This window comes from Colias croceus, chromosome 2, assembly GCF_905220415.1.
Source record: "Colias croceus chromosome 2, ilColCroc2.1".
NCBI classification, from domain to species: Eukaryota; Metazoa; Arthropoda; class Insecta; order Lepidoptera; family Pieridae; genus Colias; species Colias croceus.
In genome coordinates this window covers 8,447,980-8,465,134 of record NC_059538.1, presented here as the reverse complement: position 1 = coordinate 8,465,134, position 17,155 = coordinate 8,447,980, and the positions used below count along the sequence as shown (strand labels likewise).

At 32.9% G+C, this 17,155-nt stretch overlaps 1 protein-coding gene across 2 annotated transcripts in view; it reads right to left on the bottom strand.

The window, feature by feature from the left end:
• Positions 1-831: 831 nt before the first annotated feature.
• Positions 832-17,155, bottom strand: part of LOC123704005 (zinc finger protein MSN2) — a 46,627-nt gene continuing 30,303 nt past the window's right edge. For both annotated transcript variants that reach the window (XM_045652249.1, XM_045652240.1), the window contains one exon: positions 832-6,155. In XM_045652249.1, coding sequence (XP_045508205.1) covers positions 4,023-5,741 — 1,719 coding nt within the window. In that variant the 5' untranslated portion in view covers positions 5,742-6,155 and the 3' untranslated portion in view covers positions 832-4,022. The remainder of the gene's footprint in view (positions 6,156-17,155) is intronic.

Genomic DNA, 17,155 nt, shown 5'->3' with positions numbered 1-17,155 from the left:
CGTTTCATTTTGATATTAAGTGAGACGTTTATCATAAACCAAGCAAGTCATGAGGCAATGCAAGCAATGAGGAAACAAGTGACCGCTCGCCGCAATAACACTAAACTTTATACCAATTTTATTCATATATAGGTCTGCTCGGAGATTATATTTAAACAATGAGTGGAAAGCGTGTAGCAAGGTACGTAAATCCATCGGAAGTGTTCACGTCGTCGATAGGATCGCTCTGCCTACAATGGAGCTAATTACAACGTGTGGCCGCCGCACATCGGCCGGAACACGAAACAATGGCCGGCCGGAGACTGACGCTATTTCTATTTATTTACATGCCTTTTGTTTGATCGTCTTGCTATCACAATGCAATTGGGGTACTTGTACATTTGCACGTTGAATTTACTGTATGAATATGTATGGCTAAATTAGTAGGAAATTTTTATTAGTCGACTTTTTCACTAAAACAGGATAAGATCGGCTAGTGACTTTTATAAAATTGTCAATGTTTGGCCAACAGTCTCTAATTGATTAAAGTCTAGTCATAATTTATAACTAGGGTTTAAATTATTAAAGCACGGATAGCACAAGCAGTTAGTAATAAAAATCCGGTTTTTTTAAATGTCACGACAGTGGTAGGTCACCTATGACTGTGTTATTTTTTTTAGATTCATAATCACTAGCCAAGGTTTATTGTTAAATGACATATTAGGTTTACTCATAACTGTTCCTTATAAATAGGAAATATGAAGAAAGTGAATATGAAGGTTTTGGTATGTTCTGGAATTAATCGATGAGGTTTCTATCCCTAATTAAAGGATACAACATAAAACAACAAAATATTATAAAACATTTTATTAGCAAACTTAAGTAGGAAAGTAAAAAATGTAGAAATTCCATATAAAACTGAAAATATTGTAAAATTATGGTAGCTACAAACTGCATTCACATAACGGATACTTCATACTGTTGTTTGAACCAGGCAAACCGTGTTCACTCATTATATTCGCATACAACGAACCTTCGCGGTCTATACAAATTATAATAATAACAATATTGTAAAAAATGGAATAGCTAATTAAATCGTGGCATTGTGACTCGTGTTTTATATTCATATTGAGTTAAAGTTAAATTATATATGGTCAATGGAAATGATTACTCTTATTTTGTGCAACGCTGAAACGTATAGGTCCCACAAAAGGTTCGTGCGAATACAACCCTTATCAGTTGGAAGACTACGATTGTAGCAGTATCGACACAAGAATAGCGCGTTTTTGTGACGATTCTGTTACTTCAAGCACAAAGTAGCATTCGTTAAACAGTCATACATAAACAATAATCACAGCTCGGATTAAATCAAAATTAAAATCTTTTTCGTTTTCCTTCTATCGTCTTAAATATAAATCTATAAATAAATAATGAAATTATTGTACAGGGACGGCATCTAAGGACGAAGTGAACAATTTTTAAATTTCACGATTACATTTGAGCAATTATATTTCCAAATAAATTAAATTAAAAAGTATTTACAACTGTTCGTCATTATGCCGACATTAATTACAATAGTAATTCATCCACGTCCTTCTCTATAAAATGTATCAATTACATTAAATTATTAATCATACATCGAGCTATCATTAAAATCTTATACATTAGATTTAATAAAATCTAAAAATCAACTCAGGAACAAATGCAATATTAAGTAATTAATCGATTGTAATGAAATAAATCCCATTTCTCGAATAAGATCCAAAAACAAACAATAGATAGTTTTAATATTTTACAAGTTTAATATATTAACAACCATTTATGCGAATTGTATTCTATAATTAAGGTAGAGCCATATTTCTTACATCTAACTGGTAAATCTCTCAAAAATCTTATTTGCTTAATATACATATAACATTTATAATATAATGTCTATAAATTCGCTAATTCAGATATGATCTAATGAGATACAAGTGGTAGAGTTTACGCCACAAATTACAAAATAATTTCCCTTAGACTTGAACAGTTGTTATTTACAACGATTGAGTATTATTTAAAAATACTTAATAATATAAACATGTTCAAATACACGTAAACTGCTAAAAAACTATAAGCTTCCAAAAAGTACATAATTGTAAAACGAGTATTAAAATATTATTGGTGTAAACATTACGAAAACATGATTTCGTTCCAAATTGTACATTACAGAGGAAGAGTAAATAATACTTATTAACGTAGTAAATATTTTACCCACAATATATTTCGCACTGTCGGTAAAAGTATCTAATAATAAAAAATTTTTCTAAGAAAAATAGTCTCTCGTGTAGGCAGAGAGATCACAAGGCAGTGTTTCGTTGTCAAGTTCTTATAGTAAGCACACATTTTACCAAACAACATTGGCAAGATACATAATATATTCAATATGCAGAATTATATAAAATAATCTCAACATAATATAGGTAATAGATATCATGCTCCCTAAATAATTACAAGTCTTAAAGTATTTATTTTGGAAATTTAAAATAGGTATATCTATGGAACGTGTTTAAATCGCAGCGATAAACATTTACGATACTGCTTTGTCACGATCCATTTCTATTGTTAAACCAAAGACCTACAGAATAACTTGATACTTGTAAAGTTGTATTGAAAACTAGTAATGTTTATAATTAATGTTAAAATTGTTAGAATTGATAAACCACTTATCGTTATTAAATAAAATATGCAAAGTTAATGACCGAACCAGAATGTTAATAAGAAAAATAGTTACAATCAGAGAAAGTATCAATAATATGTTAAAATTAAGAAAACACGCTGCGCGACATTCTGTAGGTTGGACAGTTTGACTATAATAGAAACAATGATAACATCGTAAAAATAGAAATAAAATTCTAGTATCACTTTCATTCTGAGGATTATATAAATCATTAATTATTGAGTATTGTTCGGAGTATCTTAGTAATAACTAGGCGAGGCTTCGTTTTAAGTGCACGAGTGAAACAAAGAAAGTCCAATTTATTAGACGAGAAAGGAAGAACAATTTAAAATAAAGCGATTGAATCGCCTCTTGTATCGGAAATTTATAGCAATCGGGGAGTAATCACGCCTCTCGTAAAATAAAGGGATCAATTTAATATTGCCATAAGAGTACCCTTCACTGCACTACCTAGTTTATGTGGTTAGTAAAGAAAAATACATTGTTATTTTAATACATGTTATTATAGAGAAATTACAAGGATACTGTCAGCTACGGAAAATAATAACTAACATTAATCAAGCTAAATATTGCCATGTCAATGTAATGTCTGAGTTATTATTATTTTTAAGATGTGTATTCGAAAGTGAATCGTTCGCATTCATGGTCTGACATGAGGAAAAATAATCCATATAGTTGAGACCAAGACTACGTAGTAAGTAGAGATACGATAGTTGAGCGGTGAAAGATAGCAGTGGGCAATGAATGCTCGTTCTTTTACATTGCTTTTTTTACTATTTTTTAGAAAGTTCACTGTATCTAACATTGGCCGCAAGAGAAATTATGGTGCGAGTAAGTAATAAGCAATCCTAAAATTGTTAAGCATCTTAAATACCATCGATGAAAAGTTTGTTCTTTCAAGTAAAGACCTTTCGGCAGAGCATCGCAGTCTAATTATACACTTACACGTAAAAGCTTAAGACTTGTAACACAATTCTTACGTTTGCAAACATTTATAAATTATACATCTGAAACATTTAAGTTTTAATACGCTCAAAAAATAACTTAAGTATTAATCTATTTTATACTAGCTAAAGCTAAAAGTTATCGGTAACGGACGGAATTACATACAAATTAACAAATACAGTAACGGTCAAATATTGATGGACACGTGTCATATCAATCATATCACTTACACTCGCCTTATTTGTCTATAGAACTATTTAGCACCTTACCAAATTCATGTGTGATCAGCCTTCAGCGATTCGTTTATTTTAATACATTTATTATCACTGTGACAATATACAATAATTGACTATCAGGCAAAATGAAAATGTGGAATGGGCAGTTATCTTTGTTTTGTCGTTTTTGAAGCACCGTTGGCAGCGGCACTTTTCTGTGCAATATGAGTCTGATAATGTTTCGCCAGATGCGCTTTTTGTCGAAAACTTTTACCGCACAGAGAACACGTGAACGGCTTCTCGCCGGTGTGCGTTCGAACGTGCACATTTACTGAGTATTTATCTTTAAATCCTTTTGAACATATGGAGCAATAATGCAATGATCTTTCTTTTCTCACGCCGTTAGATGTCGACGTTGCTGCTTGAACCGCTGTCCCAGATTGGGTTTGCGATGTGGGGGATGTATTTTTGCTCGGAAACCGTTTGTGTTTTTTCCCCATTGATTTCGTACTGGTAACGGTAGGTGACGCCGTCATCATCTGTAAGTGTTGGGAGAGTTGGACTTCACCGGCTGGTATCATCGTCACCAATTCACCACTGACATGATGAATATTGTAGACGTTTCGCGTAGGATCTATTGGCTCTACAGTACAAAACGGTTGCACCGATTCACCTAATTCCGACGCTATTCTTTTTAACTTTTCATAATCGTCCGAGTATGTAGCATCAAGCTGAGAGAACAATATATCGTCCACGCTTTGTGAAGGTGTTGAATTGTCACCATTTGCCACTACTGTAGCTGTCGGGTCTTCTAAGAGTATTGAAATATTTACATTGCCATTTTGCGGTGCTATTGACATGAGAAGCTCTGCATCGGGTTCTTTCGTATCTTGATACATTGAAGGAACATCAGCTTTGTTATTGTTATTTATAATAACTCTTTTTAGTTCCGTTTCCGCGTCAATTTTTGTAATAGCATTCTTTTGTAACGTACTGTATCTTATGAAGGCTTTTCCTTGTAATGCGCTTCTTAGTAGAGAGTCGTTTGATTCTGTATTCTGATCCGTCAATTTCCAATCATTATTGTTATTATTAAATTCAACTTGTGCATCCAATAATGATGAAGTACCAATAATAGGACTACGCGTTGAATCATCCTTCTTGTCATTGCTTTGAAATTCAGTTTCGGTATAATTATATGCTTCTACTTTTACTAAGCTATTTGTGCTCAACTCCGTACTTCTATTTTCAGATTCATTTTCTTCATAGTTAAAGTTTTCTACTTTTGGCAATATATTGGGATTCAGAGTGTCTTGATTAAAGTCATGTGGAAAACCGTTCATATTTAATATTGACTCGAGATCTAGTGAAGGGTTTGTTTCTATGTCCGCTGGACTGGACATGGATACATCTTCATCCTTTACCCAAGTATCTTGATTTAGGACAGTCAGTGTATAAATTTGACCGTCTGTGTTGTTACTTATGAGTTTATTTGAAATAGCAGTATCTGCACATGTATGTGTTGCACTTATATCGGCGTCTTGATTCCAATAATATTTATTTAAATCTTCCAACATGGCTGTTTCTAAGCGATCACGATCTCTATCCACGTTCCAAATAGAATCAAAACTTTGAAGGGGGTTCGACGTAGTTGCAGCGGTCATGCTGTTGCTACTAGAGGATTGGTTACAGGTTACACTCAGTAAGCTGTTGTTGTTTTGTTCCTTTGGCTCCTCTGATAGTAAGGGATTCGAGCGTGAGTCTGGCGATTCCATGAAGACATTAACTGATCGCATCTGTTGTTTATATTGAGCGTCAGTTACTTCGTTAGAAGTGACAAAATCAAAAAAGTCTGATTTTGATAATTCAGGAGCAGTGGCCGTCATGACTACCGTTTAGGCGAAACGACCGAGAACAGTAACTCGGTTAATATTATAACTTAACCACATTAAATAATCTCGTGCGATATCAACGTTCAGTTCTTTGTACTAAAATAAATACATCTAAGTAAAATACGTGTATTATAACCCGATATGACTTGTACTTTATTGGCAGTCGCTAGTGCGGCGGTAACTGGTAATGTCTTAAAGCGTAGGCTGGGATGCTACTCAGATGTGTCTAGTATGTGAACAACAATAGGCGGACCAACGGAGTGTGCAATCTTGATCCGAACGTTCCTCTTTCCCATTATTCACCCCAACCTTGTGACTGCTCGTTAATAACTCAGCTCGTTTGGCGTCTACAACGATACGCTTTATGTCGAGTTATTGTGTCCATCATATCTTGAAATGTTGTAGAATCTGAAACGAAAAAATGCAAATATTAGAATAATGTAGGACAAAGCGTTATAAAAATTAAGCCTAGTTCGATGGTCAATGAATTATAATGTAGTCGTATCTGAATATTTAATTAACAAGTTTATCGATTCGTGTGCTTAGATCCTGTACAAAACCAGGGCGAGCGAGTCACGCAGCATGCCTACCAGACGTCACGTAATGCCTTCGTTAGTGTTCTCAGATGTCATTTTTGATTTTTATTACGGAAAAGGTGAACTATTTAAGTTTTATTTTTATATTTTTCAACATCTTTGTACTAATTTCTTTGGATTTGATCGGTATAATAATAATTAGCACACAAGGTTGATATGATATCAGTATTTTTCGAGTTCTTTAACACGGCGTGTAGTAATTATTGTTCGATAGCTACTGATGAATAAAGACTTCATTTAGTTTTTTAGAAAATAAGACTACAGATTCAATTAACCGTTAACATTTTTATAACAAATACGAAACCATATAATTGCCAAACCTAGTTTAACCGTAGGCACCTACTTAAAAAACTACCAGTTTTACACCTGTATCGAATATCAGAATATTACATGAAAATATGTTTATCTCATGGCAGTATACTGTATACCTACATTGTATAAGTATTTATAGTACTTTATTACACGTAAAACGAGAAAGGTTTGTCAAATGACACGACGAATTGGAGCGAGCTCGCGGACCGAAACACGCTGTATTATATTTCATCTGTCAGGTTACAATAATATACACGTTCTTAAATTATTTCTTAAAATATCAAAATATTTTCTGTGTGAATTTACATTGTATATTTTTAAGTTTAGGTTTTTGATACTAGAACACGATTCTTATTATATACAGGTGTAAAAAAGGTTTAGTCGTGCAAAAAATAGATTGATTACCAAGGAATATTTATTATTTATTACTGTAGTCCGCGGTTTCACCGGCAGAGGAACCGCTGCCCAAAAGTTTCACACCTAACTTTATCCGTTCAAGGATTGATTTTTGACAAAAAGTAGCCTAAATTTGACCTTTTGATATTTTATCTCAAACGTTCAAATCAGTGCCGTGGTTTATCCGTGAAAGCGTTACAGAAAAATAGACAGACTTTCGCATTTTTATTATTAAATTTGAGTTTAACAAAAAATACTATTTTAGGTACGTATATACATATATTTACATAGGCGCAATAAATATTCATTATTAATATGCATATATTTAGAATAATGTATAATAAGCCTAATTTTAATACACAACTAGGAAATGAAGTATTTAAATTTACGAATGATTTTGCAAAAGTGTTGTTATAAGGCAGTTGACCTTGTTCTAGACATAAAATTTAACTACACTAACAGACATAAAATTGTAAACAGCAATTATAAAAGTACTACTATCGTTAAATAAATACGAAATAAACAATAATTATAATATGTATTTGTATTTATTTATAAATATGTAGAATGAAAAATAAATCATGCGTGATGCGTGTGTTCAAAATTTAAATATAAATTATTGCTTCATACACAATATGAACGATAGCAAATTTCCTTTCTCGTGATATGACTTTATTAGGATTACGATAACCTAATAATATTTAGAAATTGCATGAAATCTGTGTAATATATTGAATACTATGCATAAAATAAGATAAAACATGCTTCTTGTTACTCTTTTTTACACCCACGTTGGTAATTTTTAATGAACTTACCACATTCTTGCAAATTAATAAATTAGAATTTTGAATTTAAATTTGAAAGCAGATTGGTGAGTTTTCTAAGAGAGCTCAGCCGTGCTACCACCGTGTTTTTAAAATTTCCCTTTTTTATTAGACAAATTTTATTTTAAATATTTTAATTCTTTTAATTTAAACAAGTGATAACTGCGTTAAAAACAACCGACTTCAAACTTGCACTTGCAACATTTACAAATACAGACAAAAATGCTCATAAAATAAAAACTACTGAGCCTATCCGAATAAAATTTTTATGGGACCAATTCGACACCATCCCGCATCGAACAAAAAAAGAATCACGTAAATCGGTTCAGAAACCTCGGAGTAATCGGTGTACATACGTAAAAAAAAAACATACCGGCCGAATTGATAACCTCCTCCTTTTTTTGAAGTCGGTTAAAAAGTGTAATACACTTCATGATCATATGCCTACATTGTAATAAACTTAAACTTACAACAAATAACGTTAATAACTTTTTAGTAACTAGATTTTTTGACATAGATCTCACAAGAAACATGCTTCTGGAATTTATTAAGGCGTACGTATAATTCAACAATTAGCGAATAATCTTAAACTGAGTACTGGCAGATTAAATTGCTGATCGTCCTAAACCTAAATACCATGCTGAAATGATATGATCACACTCCTAGTACATCTGCCTTAAATACGAGTATCAGTGCCTAATAGTCTATTGATTGTAATTTGTTTTACTAGAAGTCAGGCTCAATAATACCTATAGTATTTATAGTCTTACGTTTGAGAGGAGTTGGTTAAATTATTGAGATGGAGGTAAAATATTTTTGGGGGAAAAACGTTTGTTCGAGTGTTACAGTGACTGACAATTTAATCCGCCAAGATAATTTATTTTTCGACTTTAATATTGTACAATGTAAAATGGAGGCTCTTATTGTCGGAGGCCAAGACTCACTTTGGCTCCCTGCGCCACTCCAGTAAGTAAGTAAGTAATATTGTACAAAGTAGTTATTAAAAATTAATATTTCGATGAAGTTAGTGTTTCATTTTTTGCTGGTATGTAATGATGACTTTGGTAGTATCGCGCATGTGGGTTAACGAGCGTTGCGCCATTGCGCCTGCGCAGCGCAGTCGGCGGCAAAGTCAATTGGATCGACACTAGCTTTGTTGTGCCACATCGATATGAAAACGAACGCTTTACTACAGTTTTATGATGGTCATATAGATGGAATTAAACAGAAATTACATAATGGATTTCACACTATATTGCACGTTTTGTAAAGCCGATTTGCCTTTATGTATTAAGTTTATGTATATAAAATGAAGTAGTCAAAAATTTTAATTAATATAAGCGCTGTCTGCTTGCTGTAATACTTCAGGTTAAGCTTTATTTTATAGGACGGCTAAGTAAAGGTTTTGTGGTTTCTAGTCTTTAATTTTATGTATTTAACTAGTGTGCAATCAATATTAAAGTTAAACGAGTCTCATGATTAGTTGCATTAAGTTAAGGTTAAAGTTTAAAGCTCTTAAACAATGCTTAGTGCTTACAGTCTAATTATTACTTCACAGGTTCGAGTTTATTAGAATAATATTAGATGCATTTTATGTAGAGTTCATTACGTCAGATGGAGCTGTTAGCAATGTGAGAGCAATCAATATAAAAGTTTTATTATTTAAGCAATTGGTTGTATTATGTCTATATTTTCATTGCATTGACCTTTACTGGCATCGCAAAAATACGTGTATACGCGTAGATATGTTTAGAGTTAGACCCTGTAACCTTTAACTACTTCATTGAATTGTCTGTAATTTTAAGAGCGTTCCTTACATTATGTCTCATTTATATAAAATTCAAACATTCCTTTACGATTTAAATAAATAAGTATTATTTTCTTAATACGACTCATATTTACATAAAATACCAGAGGTAGGTAGGTATATACATTTCACTTTTAATTAAAAGACTCTCTAGGAAGCCTTTACATGAATTTCAAAACTATCGTGATTCGTGATGTGTTATAGGAAGGTGTGTCTAAGTCCATAATTAATGGCTAATTTGTCACAGACTTAATTAAAAGCTAAAATAGTGAGGAATATTGTACATACGTGATTCACAAGCGGTTCGACCGTTTACGGAAAACTTGTCTGTACCGTGTGAAAATAATGACTTGCCGTACGTTTATACGTAAAAGTTATTAATGTTTATATAAACAGTAGTTATTTTAATATCAAATGTATATTTCCATAATAAGGATAAAGTAAACGTTCTAAATCAAAAGATAAATAATTCTCATGGCCAGTACCAGATTAAAATTTACACCTTTACTAGAATCAACAAAAGCATCAATAAGTCTCCAGCAAGTCTAGCAAGTTAAATTACGTCGAAACAAGCCTTGTTCGGTTATCTCGCTATCTAACAATCTAACTATAAACTAAATACTTGAGCAACGAATGCACCTACGACGGCTACCTATACCTATCTCGTTATCTTAATTAACATGAATCTAAACGGCCTCGATCGGTAATACAAAGTATAGACTTATCTCCGGAAAGATCGAATGATGTCTACAAATTGTGTTCCATTTATTTATAGCAAAAATAAGCGACAATTAATGCTATTATTTCGATAAGTCCGATAGTGCCGAGAAGTGGGCCCGGCGGTTTCGTGGGCCACGCTGCGAGCGGCGATTTTCACTTGAGATACGCGTTCACGACAATGCGACGGATTTAATTGGTGCTCTTACATAGACTACATGTTTCGCATCGAGTCGAGACGCTGTTCTCGAAAATGGGCCATCGGAGAGCACGTGCACCTGCGCCACGAATTACGAGTGATTGGCAACTACATTTTCAGCTGTTTGCTTTGATTTATAAACAGCATTTGCATTACAAACTTCTAGCTGGAATATGGTAATTTTTACGCTCGGATTAAGATGGAAGATTTAAACGGTTACTAATATAGTCGACAAGAAATGTATTTTATCTGACAAGTCATGGTTCTTACATATCAATACATGTTGCGGCGGACCAAATATGGAGCGTAAGTGAATTCCAGAACGTCGTCACGTCACTCAATATCGAAGTACGCTCGGTCGCGTAGAGCTCACCTCTGGCATTTTGCTGAAGATGACCGTTTGCTTCAAACAGCCTTTGATCTCTCTCACACACACGTCTGTCGCAATTTTATATCAGATTCTTGTCTTCAATTTTGGAACCAATAAACGTAAAATTATCCTTAAGCGCAATTGAAATCGTTTCTTGCAACGTCTTCAAAAACAAAGTGAATGAAATTTGAAAATGTATTTTTTTATGTTTCGACGTTCGTTGCGTGTCGAAACTTTATTTTTATTTGTGCTGCTATCAATACAGACGATATACAGATAAAGTTGGATTCAATTAACACAATTTCTGAACACAAATTCGCTTTCGCATAATGGCTAGGTTAAAATAATAATAACAGCTACCTATGACTTAACTATTAAATTACGTTCCAGTAATAAAATCAGAATTCTAGTTTATTCGTCTGCAATTTCTAGAGCTGAATATAATTTGTTACTTTAATTAGTTGGTTGTAAGCTAAAGACGGTATTGAATGTTAGTATGAGAAATCTGGTTGTATTAGCAAGGATTCACAATGCTCGCAGCTTTAATAGTGGCCGAACGTGCCCGTTTAGCAACTAGAGTGCGTCGAATTCTGACGTAAAATATGGCCGTGTATATCGAACAGTGTTGCTTGCTCGGGTTCCCACGCGGCTAGCGGCCTGCCACCGTCGTATAATGACTAGCATTAAATACACGATCGTATACATGAATTGTGGGAGTATAAATCAATATCGATACAGATATCTACCTACTAAATTTGATCAAACATTTTCTGCATTATTCAAACAACTACCTGCTAAGCTATTGTTTATGGCATAGAATAAGTGAATGAATAAAATAAGTTATGAATAACGATGTTCCTCTAGGAACAGTAAAATTCGTTAACAAAAAATACATATGGGTTATGTTATATATAGTCTTAAAACTAAAATATTCCTAGAAGACTATTGTGGTACTCTAGGACTCTATCCTAACATCTCATCCATTAATTTCATTTAAAGATAAACATTAGAACAACTTCCCAGACTAGTTTGAAGTACGTGGGCGATATTGACACTAGATTGGCCACTGGCTGTGATGTTGGAAAATTTTACAGAAGGTATTCTGAATAGACCCAGCTAAATCGTTACTCAACCTATAGAGTACAAATTTTAATGACGAAATCCATACATGGTTATCAAGTGATTCGGTGTCATGGAGATAAATTGACACTAATTAAATGTTATTGTTAAAAACATTAAGCGTAAAGAAAGAAGTGCTTGAGGCTGTTTGGAGTTTCCTACGAAATTTTTCTATACACACACATTATAAAAGCAAGTTTTAATTGTAGCCACGGATCGTGACAATTACACTTAAAATATAATTTGCCCGATAAGCGTCAATCATGATATTATTTCGAAACAAGGCAAGACTGCCCCACATTGCAGGTGTACACAAAAAAGAGAAACCGCCGCAATACAGTGTTCGAAAGAAAACCTTATTATCGACATAAGGGGCGATATTTGAGCCGGCATCGGCACTCTGCTCCAGTTACAGAAAACGTTCCCTCCGATTTGGATCCGGTTTGCTCTCGTTTCGTGTGAACCACCTACCTTCACTCTCTTATGGTATTTAATCACTGTTATCCCGCTTTTCGTGATATTCTCTTACAGGTAATGCAAGCTTTATGGCGATGGGGTACATTTTCAATTTTCTACAATTACAAGTTTGCACATAACCGGTGGAAGCGAGGCTATTTCCTTGTAAAATCATAAATTATATATCTACCATAATAACCACAAAATTCTCTAAATTAAAACGGCAGTCGTTCTCTAATCTAATAGTAAAATCTAATAGTAAATAGTTAAGTTACTTTATTCTGTATAAAAATAAAAGAATAACAACCAAACAAGATATCTTAGTTTCTACCCTATGGAATATAATTAACCTTAACTTGGTTCATAAAATTATCAAAAACATTGTTTTATGTAACGTAAATAAAATACAGCCACCGCAAGGACATGAAACTTTCAACAAAAGACAAAAACTGGATACATTACCTACTACGGCTTCTTGTATAGTGCTTCCGTGATAATTGTTACACTTAGTATTAAAAATACGGCACATAATTGGAATGTTATGATAATATAATTTAATATCCATTGCATTACGTTTTTTACAGCAATAAATAGGTGTTTATGCGTTTTGAGTTATGACAGGTTGTGTCTATAAATATGAAGAAAATATTTCTGCAACTGATGACTCGATTCAATATTTGCTTTATAAAATGTCGTATCATTTCATATATTTATTAAATCACAGAACATAATGGACAAGCACTAAGAGCTATATTGAGAATGGCAATTATTCAAATAGTAAGTTACATTGAACAGTATAGATGACTTGAAGAATGCAAACAAAAGATTGAAAGAGCATTTTGACACGCGAAGCGAACTTACAATATTATGTATTACAAAAGCTTATAGTAATATTCAATGTCAGTTTATTTGATGATTGTATACAGAAGCAAGTAAGTGGTTTAATTTCTTTATAACAGCACCATATTAAGTAATTATGATACAACGTAATAAGTATCTAATGTCTGTTCAAAATAAAGGACACAAACCTTTTTGTTACGAAGGTTGAATAGTGATTAAGTACAATTGATAATTAAACAAGAAACAACAATGATCTTCTTAATTATTCAGTTTTGTCTTAATATTTAACGAGTTGTACAAATTCTTTGGAATGCATATAAAAAATTGTGAAAGCAATTACAGCATGTAAATTGTAAGCTAGGAAGCAAATGAATACGACAGTGGACACCTTAATTTATTCCACAGGCCTCAAACATAAACTTGGCCATAATGTTTCAAGTAATAGCGAGAGATTCAATTAAATTATAAATATGCAATATTGTCAAACACCAAAACAGCCTACGGTGATGCTCTAAATATCAATGATAAAGTTATGGAAATATAATATATTATAATAATTTTCAAGTCGTGATCTTACACCATCAGCTTATTTCGCCATTAACAGCATGTCCTTATTTATAGGTATTATCTCGTCTATCGGTTGGTAATATTTCGAAACTGCAGTTTAGCATCATTTGCATATTCCGTGATGGTGTCGACGCGCCATTGCCTTGTCTTTGGGGACACGCTATCGGCTGACGTCGTGCCCCGGTACAGAGTGGAAAGCTGCACCAAAGCTTTATTTTACACTGACATCGTCTTAATGTACTAAGAAATACCTAGACGTCCAAAAAAAAACCAGTTAATAGTGACGTAAAAATCAATTGATCATACGTGTAAAAATAAATCCTACGGGTATCGCGCAAATGTCTTTAAATTATAGTAGATATTGAGAACTCCATTTGCATAGCGCAGGATGGTCGGATGATCCAGATTAATGGCGGATCCTTTCACTGTGTGCAGCCTTGAGTACGCGAACATGGCGACTGCTGACCATTACCGATGCACTGTTAATGTCCCACCAAACGATTAACATAGATCGACAGATGCTGATACACCGCTGCCGACGTTTTGTGATCTAATTGTGCATTACGTTCTATTCGGCGATCTCTTATTATTACGTGACTTTATCCTAACGTCGCATAAATAGGCATTGTTTTACAAACATTTATGAAACGAAAACACATTTGCAACGTGTGGAAATACGGCACTGCAGCGCGGCGCGCTTTAGGAATTTCAAATTCTCAGTAGATTATTCAAGATATTCGTCGGTCAACAGCAAAATATTGTTATTCCCGGACGTACAATTAAATTATTGCGGTTACTCGTTTAATGTAACAGAAAGGGAAAATCCTCGCTATTGGCACAATTCAATGAATAAAACTAATCAATGTTACGGATACTGAGGTAAATGTATTTTAATAAGTTTTTGGTGGTATTAGTCAGCTATAAATCATAACTCATAATAATTGAAGGTTTATATGGAACCTAAATTCATAAAATAATTAATATTCACATCAAAAGTTGAACTTTCATTCCATATCTGTCCTTATACAAGTTACAGCGTTAAAAGCTTCTATTGTTACCACTAAAAGCATGTAGTTTAGTAAACAATTGACCGCGACTTAAATGGAGCATAAAAGATATTGCATGTAATTTGACAACGAATTTATTTATAATATCGACATTTTAAGCCACCCGGATCCGCGACAGCCGATCAAAACCCAATGAATACTCGGATAATGATGTTCAATCTCAATATACGAGAGTGCTATGTATCGTACATTTTAATATCTGAACATTACATTTATCGATATTGGCACTTTAATCGAAAACTTCCAGTTTACAATTTTAAATAATATGTTATGCTCTGTTTTCACGTTGAATTTGTTTTCTGGGTTTTAATTCAATTTATTATTGCTACCGTTTTCGTTTTGGTTTGAACATAATGTACTTTAATAGTGAAGGTACTTTTATTAAGAAAACATTATTATGATGAATACTCATTTACATTTTCGTCGGAATATTTCGGTAAAATGCTTTGGAATATGAATTAATTAAAATTCGTTTGTGTAAATTGTACGGGATTAAAATTGCGAACAGATGATATCTATGCTTCTACTTTTTTAAAAGCGATTGTTAGACCTAACGGCATATATTCAGAATAATTCTAAATCTCATTTGCAAATCTGTTTCATGAAGAATACAAAACAACGTTGCCGAGAAATTGGCTTTGTGGTAATATGCCGCATGTAAACCGGAATTGTAGGTTTTAATTGAAGGGTTCCTTGCTTTTGTGAAGGTAATTACGAGAATGAAGTGAAAACAATTTTATTTATAACTTTCCTTTTGGTGCTCCAAATATTGACATTTAATTTCACGTACCGGTTGCTTTTAACGATCTTTAAGATAATATTTCGTGATCAATGGTAGGTATATGGAGCACAAAGTTGCTGTGTTCTCTCCAATTAAATTACCTTTTTTATAAATTTTAAACGGTGTTTAATTTAAGAATCATACATCAAATATTGAAGATTGATGAGATGCATGAGGTAATGCATTTATTGTTTTGTAATTGCCCATATCTTCTCATATCCATGACAGTATAATGCATACATAAACACGACATAATGATGATAAGATGAAAATTACATGTTTTTTTACTTGAAATTGACTTTGATTTACATGATCGACATTTTCTCTATACAAGCTCGTTTGCAAGGAGTGGAAAATAACTAGCTATTAAGTTCAGTTTTATTACGAGAGTGTATTATTAAAGCTTTACGAACTCACTGATTGCGATACATTTATGCACGGAAGTCGGAAAGTATAAAAATAACACATGTTTACATAAAAATACTTTTAACTATGTAATTTGTGCGAGGTGAAATGAGAAATCATATCTTTGACTTTAGGACGAATTGAAGTCTATTGCAGTATAATAAATCGAGCCTTTCTCTGACAATAAAGTCAAGTATATTGCGTGTGAGGTCATTGAATATTCAAAGTAATATAATGTAACGTTTGCAAATAATTTTCGATCGTAAATCTTAATATATTCTCTAATAAGTCTGAACGGTTTACAGTCAATTTGAAGCCATAATATACAGTTTACGATTTCAAAAAATTACGTCACAGTCTTAGTGAGAGTGGTTTAGAAGATAGACTTTATAATAGTCTATATTCTGTGGTAAAGCAAGTTAAATTTATTTAGCAGACTCCTATTACTAAATATTACTATACTTACAACTAATATAATGTATATACCTACACGTTTTGTATGCGATAATAAGGAAGCAAGTGCAGTGCTCTATGTACTTACCTACTGAAATTTAGAGGAATTTGAAGAAATGAAATTGTGTAGCTACATATAAAAATTATGTTAGCATCGTCTGTAAATTCAGTGTCTTTAGAAATGTTGTTCTTAGTGGTTTATTACGAATAATTGATTTTGTGATGAATCAATAAATTTAAATCAGGCGCATTAAAACATCAAAACTTTGAATATTGATAACAGAATAAAAAAAAAAACAACTAAAACGAGGATTGCAGATAATGAAAAAATTCAAGATATAAAGATGTCAAAAATACTACTAAAATATACCGTGTTAATAAATCATAACCCAATAACATTTCATCAGAAAAGATCATTTATATGTCTAAATGGCCACATTAGTGAACTTTGCTATTTGCAGAAACACTTAGGTACTGACCGAAATTGAAAAAAATGACG